The sequence below is a fragment of the Mesoplodon mirus genome, assembly GCF_964341445.2.
Source record: "Mesoplodon mirus genome assembly, chromosome: 10".
In the NCBI taxonomy this organism is placed as follows: Eukaryota; Metazoa; Chordata; class Mammalia; order Artiodactyla; family Ziphiidae; genus Mesoplodon; species Mesoplodon mirus.
In genome coordinates, this window is record NC_138986.1 from 10,067,436 (window position 1) to 10,090,616 (window position 23,181).

The window sequence follows — 23,181 nt, forward strand, 5'->3', positions numbered from 1 at the left end:
CATCTGTCCTCAGTCGTCGGTGCTCTTGCCTAGTCCCTGGCATTAAAAACAATCTGTACAATCTGATAATGTCCAAATACGTAGCTCCAGCCTGACCTTCAGATTTGCCTTCAAACCGCACGTGGTCCATCTCGTCTCACAGGCATGTCAGAGCCCTGCGTCCCAGCCAGAAGTTGTGGTTTCCTCTCCTCCTCCCCAACTTGCTCCTCCCTTAGTCTCTCCCATTTCAGTGAGTGCCGCCCCCATCCCCCCAGTCGTTCAAGCCAAAAACCCAGCAGAGAATCATGGTAGATTTCCTTATTTCCCGTCATTCCCTTCACCTAAGCTGTGAGCAAGTCCTGCTTGTTAGCCCAGCTGCTAAACAGAGCCTGGCTCTTTCATCTCTCTCCACCTCCATTCATCTTTTGCCTGGTGTATTGAAACAGTTTCTTGTCTAGTATCTCGGCCTCTCCTTTACTTCCCCTAGAATTTTTTTTCCACGCAGATATTTTTAAAATGTAGGTCAAATCATGTCACTCCTTTATTTAAAAACCCTTCAGCATCTCCTGTTGAGGAAGTCTCACAGGATGTAGCCCCACCTACCTCGCTGACCTCGTCTTGAGCCACCACCATCACCTCTCCCATCCCACGCCCACCTCACCCTGCCAGGCCCTGGGCCTTCTTGTTTCTTCAGCACTCCAGCCTTATGTCTGCGTAGGGCCTTTCTAGCTTTGCCCAGGAAACTCCTTCCCTGGGTCTTTGCAGGGCTGGCTCTGTGTTGCCATCCAGGGTTTCAACCCAAATCTATTTTACCCCCTCAGAGGAGCTTCCCCAGACCATCTAACTAAAATACAGTAGCCTCTTCATTCTCACCACTCAGTTCCTCTCTGATGTTATCCTGTTTTGTTTTCTTCACGACACTTGTTGCAAAATGAAGTTATATTGACCATTTTAAAATGTTAATCTGTTTTTGCTAAAAGAACATAAATTCTAAGAGTGGAGTTTACCGTGTTCATTGTTGTATCCTCAGCACCTGCACCATGCCTCCTAGCACAGAGGAGGGATTTAGTGAACTCTGTTGGATGAAATCTGATCACACCGCTTCTGTCACTTCAGTGGCACCCTCTTGCCTTGAGGATCCATTCCAGGTTCCTTGAAGAGGTTTGTAAGTTCCTGTGTGATCTGGCCCCTGCTTATTCTTTAACTCATTGCTTCTCGACCAGGGCGGGGGAGGTGTGTGTGGCAAATGTGCTGTGTCCCACCCGCCCACCTCCACCCACGACGGAGATTTGGCGTGTCTGGAGGTACTGTCTGGGCCGTCATACGTACAGGAGAGCTACTGGCATCTAATGGGTAGAGGCCAGGGAAGCTGCTGCGCATCCTACAGTGCATAGGACAGGCCCCCAAAGAATGATCTGGTCCAGAATGTCAGGAGTGCTGCGGTTGAGAGCCTAGCTGTGCCTCTAATAAGCCTCTGTCACGGTCAGAGGTCTGGCCGTGCTGAAAGGCCATGTGCTTTCTAGCCTCAGAGCCTTGTCCTTGCTGATCCCCCGCCTGGAACACCCCTTTCCTTCTTCACTGTGCCCAGCTGCTGCTGACCCTCTCTGTTGCCCAGATGGAGTCTGGAGGCAAATTAGTTCTTAAACTTTATAACGTGGAGTTAATCTGTTTTGGCAGTTTGGAGTTCATAAAGGTAACTTAAGGTTACCTCAAACTGAAGGTAACTTCCATACACAAAAATATCCTTTGTGTCATTTTTTTTTTTTAGATGTGTAAAGCTGTTGTTACGGAGGACTAGAGTATTATTTCTATTAAGCCAATTGCAGAGAATAAATGAGCTGAATTAGTGAAACAGCACTTATGCAGTTAGAGCCTATAGCCATAAAATTAAACTCTCAATTTTTAGATATGATTTAGGATGTTTAAACACATACTAATGAATATTAATTTCTTTGTTTTTCATGTTTTGTGCCACATTAAAATAATTCCTTTTTAATGATTAATATAAGCAGCTTTTTTTTACATTGCATTAAAAATTATGTGTAAGATGATGCCTTTAAAGAACGAAAGTGAGATCTGGGTAACTTATCAGAAGAGCTTGCCAATTCATGTTATAGTATTTGAATACCATAAATAGGAAGTTGGTGCCAGGGTTGCTTTTTGAATGGACATTCTACCTTTATTCTACTCAGTAGACAAAGCTTTGTGGCCCTGCTTTTGTCCTTCCCCCAGCATTCCCAGTATTGCTGACGAAAGAAAATACTTTGAGGTACTGCGATTTGTAAAGATGCCCCACACAAGGATTACGGAGTTAGGTAGATTTTAGTATCTATGAGCAACAGAATCACAGCCCACTAATTTTTTAAAAAACTACAATTTGCATTTTATGAGTTTCAAATCACAAGACTTTTAAAATAATTGTGTTTATATAATGTTCTACTTGCATGCTGGTGAGTTTATAGCTTACAATATTAACACTGCTTTCATTGCATCTTGTTTTTTTTTTCAAATCAAGGGTTTTGTGCACGGATTATTTTCTTAAAAGTTTTCCATAGAACAAAACATTTTAAATAACTTCAAAGGATAAAAATATTCCTTCTGCCTTTGCATATTTATTTTACTGTGTTTCTAGCACTGTAGAATTTTTTTTTTAATTTGTATGTTCTAAGGTGGTAAAGGTGGGCATTAGCTTTGAAAGTAATTAAGAAATCTTTTAGTTTATTCATAGCTTTATCTGAAATTTATGCATCAACCTTGCTAAGAAACCCCAGACAGGCACCATTTTACTTACCCCTTTATTCAAAACTCCAGCACCAGGTGGATTCTCCAGCCCTGCCTTTCCATCTCACTCACCCTTTAGCCCTCTAGCCTTACTTGGCTCAGTTCTGTAGTTATTTCCTCATTCTTTTCTACCACAAACATTTACTGAATCCCTATTCATATAGCAAGCTCTGTTCTGGAGGATAGGGATATGCTGTTAAATACAAGGTGATCCCTTTTGGAGTGACAAATTCATAAGTAATTACATAAGTCAATTCTCCTTGGGAGATTGTAGAAGACTTAGGAGAGCGTGGAATATTTGAACTGGACTCCTAGATGGAAAAAGGGCAGAGGGAGCTGGGGATGAGAGTCCAGGTGGAAGGAATAGAGTGACTTAGTTTACAACCATTCTTGGTCCAGACGCTTGCTAGTCATCTTTATTTCCTGCTTCCTCCCTCCTAAGTGGTGTAACCAAAAGTATTATGGCATAATCCTGCCATCAGCTATAATATTATACTGAATTTTGAATAGATAATTTGAATTAGATTTTCCATTCAAAAGGAATAATGAGCCACCTAAGATAGAAGGTCACTAGGGAGCTGGCTAGCTGTAGTTGGCTTCCCACACCTTCGGGTAGACCTAAGTCATCTGTTCATCGTTTTTAGTTCTTTCCTTCTTATCTCAAGACTTATTGTAAATAAAAGGCTGCTTTGTTTGAGGTATTTTTATTTTGGAGAGTGTTATTTTTCTCAAAATTGATGTAGTGTGGCTAAGGGGAAAAACTGAAGAGGCAGCTGTCATAGTGATGGTATTTCTGAAGAGGTTCAAACTCTAGAAAGAAAAGGACTGTAGACAAAAGCCATCTAACTAAGAGTCTTTATGTCCTTGAATTTCATCTTCAAGAACACTTATAAGAAAAATGACTTGACTGGTCAAAGGAATCATTGTAGGAAAAAGGTGAGAACAGGCATCAGGTTAAAACATTTCAAGCTATGACTGGGATAAAAGAAAGAATAGGATGTCAGCCACCATTAAATAAAGATCATTTAAAGATTCTCCTTTTTAATTTGACAAATGGTGACCATAAATCTGACCACCAGGGTGGAGGGAACGCACGTATGTGGTGCTTTTACCATTTTGTGTGTCACAGAGCTTGTACTGTACCATCTAAACAGGATGCCACCAAGTCACACTGAAACAGGATTGCAGGATCTCCACTGTTGCCACACTTTTCTCACCTCTCACCAACTCCTTTGCTTACTGTTGCTCTCTTCCTGGACTGCAGCTCAGTGGCAGAAAGAATGAGAATAGCTTTTCAAGTCCTGAATATAAAATATTCATTTTGTCAAGATTTGGTATTCTAAAATGGAATATATATGTATACACATACACACACACACACATATATATGTATACATATACACACATATACAATTTTTTTTTTCTGCCTGTGCGGAGGCTGCATGTACCAAGAGCTCCGTTAGGGGAGAACATACTGCTTTCTTGGAATGAGAGGAAAGCTTTGAGGAATCATTACGTGGTCAGAATTCTGTTTATATAAGTGAGGAGAAAGTACTATTATTTTTGTTTGGACTTTTATAGTTTATTGGGTTTAAGGGTATATATATATATATATATAAACATATATGTATCAGATGTAAAGTTTTTATTTCCTTAGAAATTTGAAAGGACATTCATAATACTGACCAGAAAAATGCAGAGGAAAGTAAGGTATACTGATGCCATATTGTACTAGCTAATATTTTACTACTTTAATCAGTAATCTGGTTTGTGCACTTGGTCAAAATTTGCCATTTTAAGCATATGGAAGATACATCTTCATGCCGATATCAGGCTATATCATCACCATCTTTCTACTCGAGAAGTCGTTTTCGATCAGGACTCTCAATTAGGAGCTTTCCTTTGTCGCGACTGTTTGACTAGCTCACAGTCGGCTCCTGCCCCTTGTCGTCAGGATCCTGTGACTTCCGCAGTCAGGGTCATGACTGGCATAAAGGCAGCGGAAGCCTTTCCAAATATAAGGTTCTCGAACTGGATACAACGGGAAACAGGAGTCCCACTTTTCCAACGGATGCAGGGAAATGGTGCAGGAGGCCATTGGGAGACAAAGGATATGCACCTGGTTATTCCTGGCAGGGATACAATTAAGAAAATTTAACCTTATTTTCATCTGTATTTAATGGAAATGTTTTTACTTGGCATATGTAGTGAAAACAGAAAATCAGTAATCCCAAGGATCTGGGTTGGCTCATTATACATGCTAAGTGGTGGAGAGAATTCGAGTTCTTAAAATTTTAACTCCAGAATTCATTTGCGAGAGGAGCCCTTCCGCGTCGTCGTCGTCGTCCCCCCCGCAATCAGATCAGACCTGATGTACTTTGTGGAGGCCCTTTTGAGGCCACGAGAGCTGGGCCTGCCTTGTGCAGCCGCAGTAGCAGGCCGCGTCCAAAGGTCCCGGCCTTGCGCAGCCACAGTAACGGGCTGAGCAAACGGCCAACGGTCAGAGCTCTCCGCTTTTGAGCTTGTAAGGCTGCCTGCTGCTTTCTTCCTATCTCTCTTCCTTCAGCTCTCGAGTGAGTAGCCATGAGCTGGGCTGTGGGAATGCTGCGGGCCAGCCAGAGAGTGGGCGGTGTGAGAGCGAATTGCCTGTGCCCGGGAATGGTGCTGAGTCCCCGCCAGCAGGCAGGCATCGCCCACAGGGGCGCCTGGCCCACGGCACCCGCGTCCAAGGTGGGTACGGTCAAGTGTGAGTTTATGAAGAATTTCCCCTCAGAGGAGCCCGTTCGTTGCAATAAGATCTCCATTGTAGGAACTGGGTCGGTTGGCATGGCCTGTGCTATCAGCATCCTGTTAAAAGGCTTGAGTGATGAACTTGCCTTGGTGGATGTTGATGGAGGTAGACTGAACGGTGAGACAATGGATCTTCAGCATGGCAGCCCTTTCGTGAAAATGCCCAATATTATTTCCATCAAAGATTACCTTGTCACTGCCAACTCCAGCCTCGTGATTATCACAGCAGGTGCACGCCAGGAAAAAGGAGAAACACGCCTTAATTTAGTCCAGCGAAATTTGGCCATCTTTAAGTTAATGATTTCCAGTATCGTTCAGTACAGTCCTCGCTGCAAACTGATTGTTGTTTCCAATCCAGTGGATATCTTAATTTACGTAGCCTGGAAGTTGAGTGAATTTCCCCAAAACCGTATTATTGGAAGTGGTTGTAATCTGGACACTGCCCGTTTCCGTTTCTTGATTGGGCACGGGCTTGGTATCCATTCTGAAAGCTGTCATGGGTGGATTCTTGGAGAGCGCGGAGACTCAAGTGTTCCCGTGTGGAGTGGAGTGAACATCGCTGGTGTCCCTCTGAAGGATCGGAGCGTAGATACAGGAACTGATAAAGATCCTGAGCAGTGGGAAAATGTGCACAGAGATGCGATTGCTAGTGCCTATGAGGTTATTAAACTGAAAGGTTATACTTCTTGGGCCATTGGCCTGTCTGTAGCTGACTTAACAGAAAGCATTGTGAAGAATCTTAGGTGAGTGCATCCAGTTTCCACCAGAATTAAGGGTCTCTATGGAATAAATGAAGAAGTATTCCTCAGTGTTCCTTGTATCCTGGGAGGGAGCGGTATTACCAACCTTATAAAAGTAAAGCTGGCCCCTGGAGAAGAGGCCCGTCTGCAGAAGAGTGCAAAAACACTTCGGGAAATTCAAAAGGAGCTTAAGTTTTAAAGTCGTTTAAAACTACCATTCTGAAGTTATTGAAGAGAGTAGTTACGGAGTTGTGTATGTCCAGTCTTTGAATAAACTTGAATTCCTAAAGGTTGGAAACAGGGAAGGGGGTAGAGTGACTCCCCTGTTTATTTAGGCCCCCCCCAGCTCTTTTATTTAGCCTCCAGATGCTGAATTATACTTTTTTTTAAACAATTCCTAAGTGACTGCATCAAAGAAGGTGTTTTTGTACCACTGATGTACCAGTCCTCACCCTGTGTATGTGTGTGTGTGTGTGTGTATAGTTGCCAGTTGTCCCAAAAACTGTGGGATGCAGGTGTCTGTTGTTACAGAAATTGATTTTTTTTTTTTTTTTTGCGGTACACGGGCCTCTCACTGTTGTGGCGTCTCCCATTGCGGGGCACAGGCTCCAGACGCACAGGCTCAGCGGCCATGGCTCGTGGGCCCAGCCGCTCCGTGGTATGTGGGATTTTCCCTGACCAGGGCACGAACCCGTGTCCCCTGCATCGGCAGGCGGACTCTCAACCGCTGTGCCACCAGGGAAGCCTCTGATTCTTTTCATTAAGTACAGGTTCATTCTTTTGTTCTGCGTGACTTATATCTATGTTCATTTATATACTATTTTTTTTGAAGTTGTAACTTCCTATACAATGTGAAAATAAACATATACACAGAAGCATTTTCTGTAATGGAGCCATCAGCTGTCTTCATTGCCCTATGACAGCCTATCAGCCAGGCTTTCAAAAAGGCATCGTAAAATGGGAGCTGGAAGCAGGTCCTATGTGTACTTGTGTGTGTGTGCATGTTCATGTATATGTACCAGTGAAGCAGGATCATTAAGTAAAAAATGAAAATAATAGTGATTTAGTTGGTAGCTATTATAAAGTATTTAATGCAGTAAAATATAAAGCTTTAGAAAGAGGCCTGAGAGAGGTGGTAACAGTTACTAAAAATAAAGTCTGACTGAAATAATTTTAGAACTGCCTCTGAGAACCTGACCTATCAACACGTTAAATCAAGAAGCACATCATAAATGGTTCTTATTGGGCTGAGGCTTACCTGCAGAGGGGGCCCTGGACCTAAGACACTCCAGGGTCATCTCTGCTGCTCAGTTGACTTCACGTTAACGGAAAGCTTTTGCTTTTGAATTGTGCCCTGTTGTTAATCATTGTCATAAAATTTGGCCATTTTAATGAGTACTTCAGGGATTGTATTTCTCAGAAGGTTACGTGTTCGCTTTTTATTCCTAAATCAATTGACTTTACTACAGATTCTATACTGTATGGGTGTGATACAATGAAGGTTTAGGAGAAAGTAAAGATGCTCGTCTGACCTTTACCTAAATAATGGTACTAACAACTTAGGAAATGAGAATCTTAGTCTTCCTATGCAGTTGAATATTAAATAAATTATATGGTATGTTCAAACATATCTCAGGTTTGATGTGGGTATCAATAGGCCTAATCAAAATTGAAATGTACTAGCATCTGCTTTTTTTTTGTGGCTGCATTGGGTATTCGTTGCTGCACGCAGGCTTTTCTCTAGTTGCGGTGAGCAGGGGCTGGCTACTCTTCGTTGTGGTGCGCGGGCTTCTCATTGCGGTGGCTTCTCTTGTTGCGGAGCACGGGCTCTAGGTGTGCGGCCTCAGTAGTTGTGGCACACGGGCTCAGTAGTTGTGGCTCGCGGGCTCTAGAGTGCAGGCTCCGTAGCTGTGGCGCACGAAGCTTAGCTGCTCCGCGGCCTGTGGGATCTTCCCGGACCAGGGCTCGAACCCGTGTCCCCTGCATTGGCAGGCGGATTCTTAACCACTGCACCACCAGGGAAGCCCCTAGCATCTGCTTTCTAAATTAAGCCAGTCCTGCTTAGTTCAGTTTTATCAAGTAGACATAGGACAGTGATCCACCCCCCAAAACTGACCCTTTACTTAACCGTGCTGATCAGAGCTCTCCTACTATTTCATTGAACCATACTATTTCATTGAAAATATCAAAATGTTCTGATTACCCAGGAAGCTGTGTCATATTATGGGATTAATCTATGTGCTGAGCTCCCTGAAGGTGGGAAGAGTGGTGGTTTGATTGTTCCAGGTGGTTCTAAAACCTTTTTAAGCTTAATTGCACCAAGTTTCTCTTCCCCTTTGTCCAGCCCTTGAATTTTTTTTTTTTTTTTTTTTTTTTGCGATACGCAGGCCTCTCACTGCCGTGGCCCCTCCCGTTGGGGAGCACAGGCTCCGGACGCGCAGGCCCAGCAGCCATGGCCCACGGGCCCAGCTGCTCCGCGGCACGTGGGATCCTCCCAGACCGGGGCACGAACCCGTGTCCCGTGCATAGGCAGGCGGACTCTCAACCACTGCACCACCAGGGAAGCCCAGTCCTTGAATTTTTATTCAGCCATGTTTCAGCCAAATTTAATATAATATTGAAAGAGATCAGAGCATGCCTTATGTCTGTTTTGTAATTCTCTTCACCAGCTACTTCAGTCAGGATAGGCTGGGTTATACTATAGTAAAAAATAATCTCCAACTGTGTGGCTTAAAATAACAAAAGTTTGGGCTTCCCTGGTGGCGCAGTGGTTGAGAGTCCGCCTGGCAATGCAGGGGACACGGGTTCGTGCCCCGGTCCAGGAGGATCCCACATGCCGCAGAGCGGCTGGGCCTGTGGGCCATGGCCGCTGAGCCTGTGCGTCTGGAGCCTGTGCTCTGCAACGGGAGAGGCCACAGCGGTGAGAAGCCCGCGTACCACAAAAAAATAATAATAATAAAGGTTTATTTCTCTCCTAAACTTCACTGGGTTTACACAACTTTCTAGGGAAGCTGCCCCCCACAGGCTGGCTTCATACCTCAAATTTCTTTGATCTTGAGGCACCACTGCAGCAACACAGGTTTCCATGATTGCTATGGAAAGGGAAGAGAGGCCTGGAGAACTGAACACTTGCAATTATGTGCTTCCACCTTGGAAGTGACACACATCTCTCTTCCTCATGTTTCATTAGCCAGAATTAGTTAGATGGTTACCTAACTTCCAGAGGGTAGAGAAGGATACCCCCTGTATCCAGAAGCAGATGAGTGCTGGCTCAGTGAGTATTGGGTAATAATGTGCCATTTAGCATTCTCAATAACACGGTCACCATTACAAGAAATACGTATTACAGGCTTTTTAAGTCATGTTTATTGAAAGCTGGCACATGAGTAGAGGTTGTAGACGTGCCCTGTCTTTTCAGGTCACAGAACCAGGGTGGTTGTGGGTAAAGACCCTGGCTATCAGGCAATGATACTCGTAAACCAGATCACCACGGGTGGGTTAACCTCTCTGACCTCTGGTTTCTCAAATGTAAAGTGGTGGTCCTCATTTCTGCCACACGGAATTGGGAAGACTAAATAAAAGCCTACTGCTTGGTACAGTGTCTGGCATATAGGTGATCTCAAATGGCAGACACTGTTATTCCTGTTCAGGGAACATTTATAGTCTTATTCTGTTTTATGAAGATGCTGACCTTCCAGGTTCTTCAAAATTACCATTGGCACTGTAATTATTGACACATCCGAAGGCTTTCTCATCCGTTGGTCCTATAGAGCTTTCATTATTCTAACCGCAGCACCGAGGCTGGCAGCAGTCGTGTACCTGCAAGTGAGGAACCTGAAGCTGAATGAGCTAGTCAACCGCAAAGACACGTTAAAACTTCAAGTTTTTTTTTTTTTTTTTCCAGTACGCGGGCCTCTTACTGTTGTGGCCCCTCCCACTGTGGAGCACAGGCTCCAGACGCACAGGCTCAGCGGCCATGGCTCACGGGCCCAGCCGCTCCGCGGCATGTGGGATCTTCCCGGACTGGGGCACGAACCCGTGTCCCCTGCGTCGGCAGGCGGACTCTCAACCACTGCGCCACCAGGGAAGCCCTAAAACTTGAAGCTTTTAATTCCAATAGCTGTCTATTTATTAGAATAAATGCTGTAAAGGTTTTCTCAAATTAAATTGGGGCCATAGCCTCAGCTTTTAAGTAATTTTTCAGCACACTATATATTAGACCAGAAGTTTTCGTGTTGTTTTTTTCCTTGCCAAGACATGCATGGTAAATGTATAGCATATCCCATGTTTCACTCCTCGCATACCGGCTAAATCGCCCTTCAAAAAGCTGTTGAGGTGTGAATGAGAGTAGTAAACATTATTGAAGACATGATCTTGAATCTTTTTTTTTTTTTTTTTTTTTTTGCGGTACGCGGGCCTCTCACTGTTGTGGCCTCCCCCGTTGTGGAGCACAGGCTCCGGACGCGCAGGCTCAGCGGCCATGGCTCACGGGCCCAGCCGCTTCGCAGCATGTGGGATCTTCCCGGACCGGGGCATGAACCTGTGTCCCCTGCACCGGCAGGCGGACTCTCAACCACTGCGCCACCAGGGAAGCCCTTGAATCTATTTTAATATCTAAAAAGTCAATCAGAATGTCCATGTTAGTGACAAATTACTTGTAATACATTTTCCAATTGTCATAACACTCTTTGAGAACTGCTGCCTTGGAGAGTGGTAGTTTCTGATAATATTACAACCCTGCACTGTTGGACACAAACATTGGGACTTAAGGATGTGGTTCTTGGAGAAGTGGGCTCATTGCCTAGGGAGTGCCATTTGTGTCTTAGTCTTTGTGGAGAGCAGCCCCTGGAGTTGTGCAGTACAGAGTGGCCCTGTTTAGAAGGGTAGGTTTGTGGTCCATAATCATGGAAAAATTCTCCCTGGTCAGAGACGAAAGAGGAAAGAGGAGGACTGCAGGGAAGAGGTCCCAGAATTTGGACGATGCTTCAGAGTAAAGCTGAGTTGCTAGATGGAGACTCAAGTTCCCAGCATGCCCCATCCTCACCAAACTTTTGGGGTTTTAGGGTAGGGGGATGGTTCTGTGGCAATAGCTGTAATTATTATTGTGGAATTCAGTACATTTATTTTATAACGATTTTTGCTTAAATGTACTCAATCCCTAAATCTTTTGTCAAGCACATTTTTAAGCAAGGGAATGTTCTGTTGGCCTGTACTAGAGTATCAGTGATAAGACCAGCACATCTGATCTGCATATCAGCAATTGAAACAGGTGGAAAAAACTGAAGGTTTTCCTTCACTCTCCATATACTATAAATAGTACAAGCTTAAAAACTTTCTATGAGCCCTACTGTTGAAAGCAACTTGAGGCCCTGTTTATAAGTAGGGTATAAGTAAAGACTCTGGGTTTCCATTCCCACAGCTGTAAAATTAAAAAAAATTTTTTTCATTGAAGTACAGTTGATGTACAATATTATATAAGTAACAGGTATACAATATAGTGATTCATAATTTTTCAAGGTTATACTCCGTTTACAGTTCTAAAATATTGGCCATGTACCCTGTGTTGTAGAATATATCCTTGTAGCTTATTTTATACATAATAGTTTGCACCTCTTAATCCCCTACCCTTATGTTGCTCCTCCCCCCTTCCCTCTCCCCAGTGGTAACCACTGGTTTGTTCTCTGTATCTGAGTCTGTTTTCTTTTTTGTTATATTCACTAGTTTGTTGTATTTTTTAGATTCCACATATAAGTGATATCATACAGTATTTGTCTTTCTCTGTTGGACTTATTTCACTTAGCATAATACCCTCCAGGTCCATCCATGTTGTTGCAAATGGCAAAATTTCATTCCTTTTTATCACTGATTAGTATTACATTGTATATATATATATACCACATCATGTTTATCCAGTCATCTGTTGATGGACACTTAGGTTGCTTCCATATCTTGGCAATTGTAAATAATGCTGCTATGAACATTGGCGTGCGTGTATCTTTTCGAATTAATGTTTTTGTTTTTTTCAGATATATGCCCAGGAATGGAATTGCTGGGTTATAGGATTCTTCTATTTTCAGTTTTTTGAGAAACTGCCATCCTTTTTTCCACAGTGGCTACACCAATTTACATTCTCACCAACAGAGTACAAGGGTTCCTTTTTCTCTGCATCCTCGCCAACATTTGTTATTTGTGTCCTTTTTGAGGATAGCCATTCTGACAGGTGTGAAATGATATCTCATTGTAGTTTTGATTTGCATTTCCTTGATGATTAGGGATGTTGAGCATCTTTTCATGTGCCTGTTGGCCATCTGCATGTCCTTTTGAAAAAATGTCTATTCAGTTCTTCTGCCCATTTTGTAATTGGGGTTTTTTTTTTTTTAATTTTGAGTTGTATGAGCTGTTGATATTTGTTGGATATTAACCCTGTATCGGTCATATTATTTGCAGATATCTTCTCCCATTCAGTAGGTTGTCTTTTCGTTTTGTTGATGGTTTCCTTTGTACAAAACCTTTTAACTAGGTCTCATTTGTTTATTTTTGCTTTCATTTCCTTTGCTTCAGGAGACAGCTGTGTCAAAGAATGTTCTGCCTGTGTTTGCCTCTAGGAGTTTTATAGTTTCCAGTCTTACACTTAGGTCTTTTTAAATTTAAATTTTTAAATTTTTAAATTTAAATTTTTAAATTTTTAAATTTAAATTTTTAAATTTTTGTGTATGGTGTTAGAGAATGTTCTAATTTCATTCTTTTACTTGTAGCTGTCCAATTTTCCCAGCACCACTTACTGAAGAGGATGCCTTTTCTCCACTGTATATTTTTGCCTCCTTTGTTATAGATTAATTGACCATAGGTGCATGGGTTTATTTCTGGGCTTTCTGTTCCATTGATCTATGTGTCTGTTTTTGTGTCAGTATCATACTGTTTTAATTACTGTAGCTTTGTATTATAGCCTGAAGACAGGGAGTGCGATTCCTCCAGCTCTGTTCTTCTTTCTCAAGATTGCTTTGGCTATCTGGGATCCTTTGTGTTTCCATACAAATTTTAAAGTTATTTGTTCAAGTTCTGTGAAAAAATGCCATTGGTATCTTGATAGGGATTGCATTGAGTCTGTAGATTGCCTTGTGTAGTATGGTCTTTTTAACAATATTAACTCTTCCAACCCACGAACATGGTATATCTTTCCATCTGTTGGTGTTGTCTTTGGTTTCTTTCATCACTGCCATAGTTTTCCAAGTACAGGTCTTTTACCTTCTTAGGTAGGTTTATTCATTGGTATTTTATTCTTTTTGATGCAGTGGTAAATGGGATTGTTTCCTCAATTTCTCTGATAGTTCATTGTTAGTGTACAGAAATGCAACAGATTTCTGTATATTAATTTTGTATCCTGCAACTTTACCAAATTCATTGATGAGTTCTAGTAGTTTTCTGGTGGCATCTGTAGGATTTTTTTTATGTTTAGTATCATGTCATCTTCAGACAGTGACAGTTTTACTTCTTCCTTTCCAATTTGTATTCTTTTTATTTCTTTTTCCTCTCTGATTGCTGTTTCTAGGACTTCCAGTACTGTGTTAAATATAAGTGGTGAGAGTGGACATCCTTGTCTTGTTCCTGATCTTAGAGAAAGTACTTTCAGCTTTTCCCCTGGGGTTTTTTGTTTGTTTTTTGTTTTGGCTCTATTTCATTTATTTCTGCTCTGATCTTTATATTTATTTCCTTCTACTAACTTTGGGTTTTGTTTGTTCTTCTTTCTCTAGTTCCTTTTGGTGTAAGGGTAGGTTGTTTATTTTATATTTTTCTTGTTTCCTAAAGTAAGCTATATCACTATAAACTTCCCTCTTAGAACGACATTTGCTGCATCCCATAGGTTTTGGATCATTGTGTTTTAGTATTCATTTGTGTCTAGGTACTTTTTAATTTACTTTTGACCTCTTCAGTGATGCATTGGTTGTTTAGTAGTATATCGTTTAGCCTCCACTTTTTTTTTGTTTTCTGAAGTTTTTTTCTTGTAGTTGATTTCTAGTATCAGTGTTCATATCGGAAAAGATGATTGACATCATTTCAACTTTCTTAAATTTACCAGGGCTTGTTTTGTGGAAACGTGATCTATCCTGATCCATGTGCACTTCAAAGGAATATGTATTCTGCTGCTTTTGGATGGAATGTTCTGTGTATATTAAGTTCATCTGGTCTAATGTAGCATTTAAGGCTAGTGTTTCTTTATTGATTTCCTGTCTAGATAATCTGTCCATTGATGTAAGTGGGGTGTTAAAGTCCCCTACTATTATTGTGTTACTCTCAGTTTCTCCCTTTATGTCCGTTAATATTTGCTTTATATGTTTAAGTGCTCCTATGTTGGGTGCATATATATTTACAATTGTTATCTTTTTCTTGGACTGATCCCTTGATCATTATGCAGTGTCCTTCTTTGTTTCTTGTAACAGCCTTTATTTCAAAGTCTATTTTGTCTGATGTAAGTATTGCTACCTTGGTTTTCTTTTGATTTCTATTTGCATGGAATACCTTTTTTCATCCCCTCACCTTCAGTCTGTGTGTCTTCAGATCTCGTGTAGGCAGCACGTATATGGGTCTTGTTTTTGTATCCATTCAGGCACTCTGTTTTTTAACTGGAACACTTCCATTTACATTTAAGGTAATTATTGATATGTATGTTCTTTTGACATTTTGTCAATTATTTGGAAGTTGTTTTTGTAAAGTCATCAAGTCACAAAAGAACAAAAGAAGGGGAAAAAAAAAGACCATCTTTAGTGTTATGTTTGGATTCCTTTTTGTGTATGTGTATATCTATTATAGATAATTTGGTTTTTGGTTACCATGAGGTTTTTATATAGTGAGATCATATGTATATACATAGTTGTTTTATATATATATATTTATATATATAGTTGTTATATATACATAGATATATATGAATTACATATATATTTGTTTTAAGTTGATCTCTTAATTTCAAATGCATTTTAATAACCCTGCATTTCTACTCTCCTCCCCTCACAATTACTGTTTTTGATATCATATTTTACATCTCATTGTTTTGTGTATCCCTTAACTGCTTATTGTGAATATAGATGATTTTACTACTTTTGTTTTTTAACCTTCCTACTAGCTTTGTGTGTGGATGACTTCCTACCTTTACGGCATGTTTGCCTTTTTACCATTGAGCTTTTCAGTTTGTAATTTTCATGTTTCTAGTTGTGGCATTTTCTTTTTTGCTTAGAGAAGTTCCTTTAACATTTCCTGTAAAGCTGGTTTGGTGGTGCTGAACTCTTTTAGCTTTTGCTTGTCTGTAAAGCTTTTGATCAATCAAATCTACACAAGTGTCTTGCTGGATAGAGTATTCTTCGTTGTAGGTTTTTCCCTTTCATCACTTTAAATATATGGTGTCACTCTTCTGGCCTGCAGAGTTTCTGCTGAAAAGTCAGCTGATAGCCTTATGGGAGTTCCCTTGCATGTTATTTGTTGCTTTTCCCTTGCTGTTTTTAATATTCTCTCTTTACTTTTAATTTTTGCCATTTTAATTGTGTGTCTTGGTGTGTTTCTCTTTGGGTTAATCCTTTATGGGACTCTCTGGATGTCTATGGCTGTTTACTTTCCCAGGTCAGGGACGTTCTCAGCCCCCTTCTCTCTCTTTTCCTTCAGGGACCCCTATAATGTGAATATTAGTGTGTGACTGGGGGATTTTTGCAGAAACTAATGCCTGTGGCCAGCCATTTTTATTTTGGTTGGCCAAAAAGTAATTGTTATTATTTCACTAACACTTGTGGGTTATTACATTCAGTAGTTAAACCTGACACACCTGTAAAGTCTTCTAATTTTCATGAAATGTTGTCTTTAATCCACTCTTTTGTAGTAGCAAAGGAGCATTCTCCAGCACCGTGAGTTTTCACTTTCTGTATCAGATCAATCACTAAGGTTTTTTGTCTTTTTTTTGGTCTTATATTCACATCATCTGAATCAGAACTGTATCCTGAAGAACTATCATCTTCTGAGACACCAGCTGGCATGTTGCTCAGACAGTCAGAGAAAGTATCTGCATAAAATTCACCAAAAAATTCTTCTTCACTCAAAATTTCATGATGCATCATTTTTGAAAATTTTACGTTTGTAATATACACAGTTGGCACAAAAACCTAACAGAGCAAAATGTAAGTGATAACAACAATCATAAGTTGTATAATGAACCCTTGATCAATTTTAAGCTCCAACTGCTTTGCACAGTGATGTTAATTGTATCACTCTCTAAAAACATACTGGTAACGTCTCTGGTCAGAGATGTTAAACTGCCTTCATTTCTTTTCATTCTTTTTTGTGTTCAGCATCAGTCATTTCCACTATGTCTTTTCTGTCTTCTAGCTCACTGATCTGTTCCTCTGTATCATTCAGTCAACTTGATTCCTTCTAGTGTATTTTTCATTTCAGTTATTGTATTCTTCATCTCTGTTTGGTTGTTCTTTATTTTCTAACTCTTTGTTAAAAACTTCTGACTTCTTGCTCTATGCATCCATTCTTCTCCCGAGTTCTTTGTTCATCTTTACAATCACTACCCTGAACACCTTCTTGGGTAGATTGCCCGTCTCCACTTCACTTCATTCTTCGTCTGAGGTTTTACCTTGTTCCTTTGTCTGGAGCATGTTCCTCTGTCACCTCATTGTGCCTGTTTTTTGTTTTGTTTTGTTGTTTTAATGTATATGGTAGGTTAGTTACGTTTCCAAACCTTGGAGAAGTGGCCTTCTGTAGGAAACACCCTGTGTCCCAGCAACACAATTCCCTCTTATTACCGAAGCCATATGCTCTAGGAGTTCCCCCTATGGTTGGTCCTTCTCTTGTGACAGGCTGACTGTGTGGGTGGTCTGGTAGGTTTGGTTGGCCCCCAGTCCAGTGGGGTGCCAGACCCTGCCTTGTGCGGAAGCTGCCGACTCCTGGTTGACAGGGCCGGGTCACGAAGCAGCTGACTGCAGAACCTCAGGGGGCCCTGGGGCTAGTGCTGGCTCACTGGTGTGTGGAGTCAGGGTCCAGAAGATTCTGGGGCCGTTGTCTGCCCCCAGGTGGATGAAGCCAGGTCCTGGCGTTAGTGCTAGACCACTGGCAGGCAGAGCCTGGTCCTGGAGTCTGGTTACAGGGCCCAAGGGTCTTAGAGCTGGTGTCAGAGGGCTGGTTGGGTGGGGGTGTTCCTGACACAGTTGGGTACAGGGTCCGGGGTGTCCCAAAGCTTGTGTTGGCCTGCTGGTGGGGAGGCTGGTCCAGAGGCTAGAGCAGGCTTCCTGGAGGGCTGGGGCAGGCCCAGGAGATTCTGGAGCTGGTGCCTTCCCACTGGTAGGTGGGGCTGGGTCTTGGACCCTCTGGTGGACAGGGCCATGTCTAAAGGCAGCTGGGCTCATGAGATCTTAAGGCAGCTGTCTGCTGATGGGTGGGGCTGTGTCCCCAACCCAGTTAGTCGCTTGGCCTGAGGCATCCCAGCACTGGGTCAGGTCTTGGCACTAATGAGCTAGAGGGAGGATTCCACAATGGCACCCACCAGCACCAGTGTCCAAGTGGTAGGAGGAGCTCCCAAGAATGGCTGCCACCAGTGTCTGTGTCCCCAAGGTGAGCTGCAGTTGCCTCCTGCCTCTCCAGGGGACTCTGCAAGACCAGCAGGTAGGTCTGACCCAGGCTCCTACCAAATTACTGCCTTTGTCCTGGATCCCAGAACATGTGAGATGTTGTGTGTGCCCTTTAAGAGTGATGTCTCTATTTCCCTAGTCCTCTGGGGCTTCTGAAATTAAGCCCCACTGACATTCAAAGCCAAATTCTCTGGGGGCTCATCTTCCCAGTGCAGGACCCCCAGGCTGGGGAGCCCGACATGGGCCTCAGCACTCTCACTCCTGTGGGAGAACCTATGCAATGTAATTATTCTCTAGTCTGTGGGTCACCCACTTGGGGATATGGGACTTAACTGTATTACCAGGCCACCATTCCTACTCGTCTCCTTCTGGTTCCTTCTTTACGTCTTTTGTTGTAGAAGATCTTTTCTGGTAGGTTCTGATCTTTTCATCCATGGTTGTTTTGCACTTAGTTGTGATTTTGGTGTGCTCGTGAGAGGAGGTGAGCTCACGGTCTTTCTTCTCTGCCATGTTGACTGAACTCCTCCACAGCTGTAAAATTAAAGAGGACTAAATGGTGTTCTTTTCCCACTTGTCTCCCTTCCTTCACTTTGCTCTGAAGCCTGTCTGTTCCTAGTTGGCTATTTTTCAGATATGATTCCTTCTAGTGGTTCAGTTACTCACTTATGACCCTGGGAAACAAGTAAATAATACTTAGGAAATTAGAGGAAAGAAAAAAAATGGGGCCAAGAGGAGGAAATGGGAACACAAGCCCCCATGCTGAAGTGGAGCAGCCACTCGGCACTCTCCTACCCAGGCCTCATGAGTGTCCCAGCCTCTGCCTTCTCAGCGACTGACCTTTTCCAGATTCCTGAGAAGGTGGGATGGTAAGTGATTCTGTTCATGTCCTGGCTGTCTGATACCCCACTGGAAAACTCTGTCATTAGGCTCAGTTCTAACAGGTGTTCAACCAGAAAGGTAAAGGGAAAGAACCGAGCAGCGCGTTGCAGATCCTGGCCAGAGATGTCTTTCAACTGAGAAAGCCCATGCCAGATTCTTCAAGGGGGGCACCCTTGGGATTCTGGACAAAGCAGTTCTTTTTGTTGGCCACCCTAGACATTTAGCACCACCCCACGTCCCCACACACCCCCAATGCAAACAGTAATCCCCTGCGATTGTGACAGCCAAATTGTCAGGATTCTCTACTCGAGAACTGAAATTTAGAACTACATTTCCAGTCAGGGATACAGTACTGCCTTTAGTTGAAAACCTTTCATCACACTACAAACTAGAGAGCTGCATGGAAGAGGGGGTTAGGGAAAGACACACATGTCGCGCGTGCGTGCGTGCGTGCGTGTGTCTTCCTTCAAGACTGCTGTCTGAGACCCAGACACAGATGGTGGGCATGGACCTCCTCCAGACTACATACGATGGATAACCTTATATGTCTTCCAGTATCAGAATATTTAAACCAAAATGATATAACTATAAATTAATGCTTTTGACAAGCATACCACAATATTTATATCCATATGAGCTCTGTTCTTGGAACAGTACAGTTTGATAATGCTGTAGTGACAACAGCTAATAGACATTGAGGGCTACCAGGTGCTGTGCTTTATGTACTCACTCTCACTTAATCCTCACTACTCTGTAAGCAGGTAATTATCTCCATTCTGCACACGTGGAAACCACCCCTTAGAATAAGCAGATTTCCCAAGCAGTGGAGTTGGGCTTTGAACAGAGAGGTGAATCCGATACCAGGGTCTGTGCTAAAATGGTGCTACAGTGACTGGAATAAATGACTAGGAATTTACAAGTCCCAACAGGACGCACCACCTGAATCTGGAAACACTACAAGGATCCAGCTTCAAATTGAAATAAGTAAGCATCAAGATAAAAAGAAGAAACAATACTAGCCGACTCTCAAAAATCACTCCAAGAATGACTTACATTTTGCTGTGAGTCCAGGGTGCTTCACAGATCTGGCTGAGGAGATCTGTGTCCTTGGGAAGCAATGGTTGGGATATGGCTGATGAGAACACGGCAGTGCTGTGCTGTAGTGCTTCTGAAATCCCATCTTCAGAACAGGACCATCTGAGTGAAAAGAATGAGTCAGAGTGTGGGTCTAGTATCACCTAAGGCCACGATTATCCACCTCCCATACATTAGTGTTCCCCTCGCTCAGGGCGGTGCGCACTTAGGTGGAGCTGACACTGCACGTCAGGATCTTCCAGCCTCCTGCTCTGACTCCCGGATTCCAAATCACCCTCTGCTGAGAAAACCTCTACGTAGATTTTCAACACTGTCGGCACATAAAAGCATTCTACTGTATCTGCCGTTGATTCCTTCTTTATTTACCCCCTACTAAGTGACTTCTCCCCACTCCGTCCCTCTGACCCCCAAATTCTTTAAGTTTGAATGGCTTCAGTATGTTTATTTAGATAGAAATCCCATTCTCAGCTGCATCTTTATATATGAAGGCCAACAACACATACCATTCTTCTGGTAGGAAATAAATGTCATTGAGGGTTGACGATTTAGAGCATGTTGCCTTCCAGATTTAGAGTGGAGTTTTATGTTATTTAAGGCCCAATAGACTTATACTTGGAAAAAGAAAAGAGGTGTCTCATTGTCTTTCAAGGCAGCGAGAACAGTCTTTACCTTTTGTTGGTCTTCCTTTGCCCGGTATCCACAGCAATGATGTATCAGTCGGTCAGCAACGGGGTACGTCTCTAATTGCTTTGGCTCTTGTCCCCATCTTTTAACATCTGATGACTGATTTTTTCATCTTTCAGATAAAAGACTTTCGAAGTAAGATGCAATCAATATTTCCAGCAATTCCCAAGAACTCTGAATCGGCTGTTGAATGGGAGGAAGCATTGAAATCCAAATGAGATGAGCATGGTGGGTGAAGTCCAGAACGATTGATACGGGAAAAGCTGACTTTGGAGACGTCACAACAGCAAAGGGACTCGATGGATTTCTCCTCAGGAACACATGCAGATTGCTGAGTGAACCTGTGGGATGGATGGCATTCAGTGTCCTCATAGGAGGCCGACAGTCATTTCTGTGTGCTGTACTTTATTACAACTGATTTGGTTATGTTCATGTGGCGGGGGTGTTGGAGGGAGGGCAAAGTTTTCCCAAAGTTAGGAAGACTATTTAAAAATATATGGGTACCTTCTCGATGTGGAGGAAATCCCAGGGGAAATACTTTTATGCCTGTAACAGTTGAAACCAAGTTTTTTACCTGAAAAAAAAATTATAACGTATGATTAAAAATCTTTATAAACAGACTCCTAACAGCAGTAGTACCTCTAAGTCTAATTAAATAAGTTTCAGCAGCCTTTCTTGTCCGTATGTGGCTGTCAGAACTCGGAGGACTTGCTCCTGTTAGGCAGACTCCAAAGTGACGGGTTAATGGGTGAATCCTGTCCATCAGGCACTGGGTGTGGCTCTCTTGTCCTGAACACAGTCTTTGATTTGTATATGCCAGTCATTTACCTGACAGCCTCACCTTAGGCCTGTAAATTCTTAGACAAGAAGCCAGTAACAGATTATGATAACTTGAAAGGATAATCATGTGAAAATAATGATATGGGTATAAAATGTACTTTTTCGACAAGTTGGTTCTGGGTCCCTAAACACTGACTGACAGTTTATAGCTTTATTTCAGTTGTCAATATAAAAATAGTCCAATTATCACCTATCTTAACAAATATTTTTAACCAAAAAGATACCTGAGAACTCAGTCTCAGGTAAATTAAATTTTAAGAAAAGTACTTTAAACATGTCAGTATGACCAGAAAATTAACCTCTGGTTGAATATCATTGTGTATTTTCTTTATAATTGCTTAGGATCTAATTAACAATCAGTTTTTAAAAGTACATTGAAATTTATCTGTTAAAATGAAACCTTTTAGTTTTAAGAAAAAATTTTAAACGAGATGTCAAGTGCCTAATGTAACATTTTTCTCTGGACTGTTACCCTATTAAAGCTGCTGTATTGTTAATTAAACACGTGTAATCAGCACCTGGGATTCATATGTAACCTGTTTAAAATCCAAGACTAAAAGAAAAGGATTGTGAAATTTATCTCAGGGTATGTGGAGTAGCAAAAACTCTTCACCCACCTTTCATTTTTAACTAAATCTCTGCTAACAAAATATCTCTAGTCTTTGAATGCAATGAAGGAAGGAAATCGGGAGGAAAACTGAACAGGTTTTTGTCCCTATTATGAGTCTGAGTCTAGGTGGGTGGTGGGTGTGCCACCACCCACCTGGAAGCCTAAAGGAAGGAATGTTTGAGTGCATATTTGTGTGACATGCCTAAGGTTTACAAAACCCTTCCCATATGCGCCTGTTGTCCTTGAGGGATGGCGGGGGACTCCCATAAGAATGATGGTGATCACCTGCTGAGGAAAGGTTGATGGGGACATTCCCTAGAACAGGTACCAAGCATAGGCTCCAGTTGAATTTTAAAAGCCAAAATGAAGTAACAAAGATGAAAGTTAAAAGAAAAACAAGCAATATGACTGACTAAAGTGATTTTTTTCTACAGTCAGAACTCAGATATCAGAAGATGTAGTCATTTGTCTATTTTATACCAGAGGCATATTGTTAAACTGGTTAATGGAAAGGAAAAGTGTTTAACAGATAATGCTACTCTTTATGTGAAGTACCATCTGTGTACTGAGTTCTGAATGTTCCTGGATATGGAAGAGAGGAAGTGTTATGGAATTTCAAGTTTGCCTCCTTCGCTGTCTTCATCTTGGGTAGAGTATGATAAACAGAATCACATTTATCTCCTGGAGCATAAAGAGTTTTAATCAGCCTATCAACCAGGATGACATTTTTCACAGACTTAAAAAGGAATAGAACAGACATTATCTTGCCATAAGCAATCCATTTCATGGAGACTGAACACTAGAAATTTTTTGAAGGATGGGTAACACAAGCCATTTCCATCTCACGTGTAAGCCACCATTAAGGCAGCTCCCGTAAGAACGCTGCTTTCACTGGTTGAACGCTAAGCTTTGGGGTCTCGGCACCAAGCTGTTGGAGAAAGCAGCATGGAGTATATAGAGAGACCGTAGTGGGCACGGGGTGACTTCCAGGGCCTCAGGATTCATTCAAGGGGAAAAACAAACGCCTATTCTGGTAGGTTCTTGCTGCCCTGTAAAAACGTATCCGTGGGCGGCTGCTCTTTTCAGAGTTAAGAAAATACACTTTCTGAACTAACTGGGAATGAAAACAGGGCCCAAGACGCCCGGCAGCCTGTCTCTACAAGAAGCA

The 23,181-nt window shown here is 42.2% G+C and overlaps 2 protein-coding genes and 1 long non-coding RNA gene across 3 annotated transcripts in view; 2 read left to right on the forward strand and 1 right to left on the reverse strand.

Moving 5' to 3' along the window:
* The window catches only part of TMEM242 (transmembrane protein 242), a 55,769-nt gene extending 33,849 nt beyond the window's left edge, over positions 1–21,920 (forward strand). The window contains exon 4 of the mRNA XM_082634049.1: positions 20,683–21,920. Coding sequence (XP_082490175.1) covers positions 20,683–20,781 — 99 coding nt within the window. The 3' untranslated portion in view covers positions 20,782–21,920. The remainder of the gene's footprint in view (positions 1–20,682) is intronic.
* Positions 5,406–7,217, forward strand: LOC309811383 (L-lactate dehydrogenase A-like 6B). Its single transcript, XM_082634048.1, has one exon. The coding sequence runs from the start codon at positions 5,419–5,421 to the stop codon at positions 6,295–6,297; it is 879 nt and encodes a 292-aa protein (XP_082490174.1). The 5' UTR covers positions 5,406–5,418; the 3' UTR covers positions 6,298–7,217.
* Positions 18,277–20,670, reverse strand: LOC309811385. The gene is made up of 3 exons (XR_014295147.1): positions 20,549–20,670; positions 19,838–19,981; positions 18,277–18,436 (listed from the first exon to the last, which is right to left on the reverse strand). It is a non-coding gene; the product is annotated as an uncharacterized lncRNA (long non-coding RNA).
* Positions 21,921–23,181: the final 1,261 nt, after the last annotated feature.

Bases quoted from the DNA above. Each gene is read 5' to 3' on its own strand.
- LOC309811383 (XM_082634048.1), top strand. From the start codon at position 5,419: ATGGTGCTGAGTCCCCGCCAGCAGGCAGGCATCGCCCACAGGGGCGCC.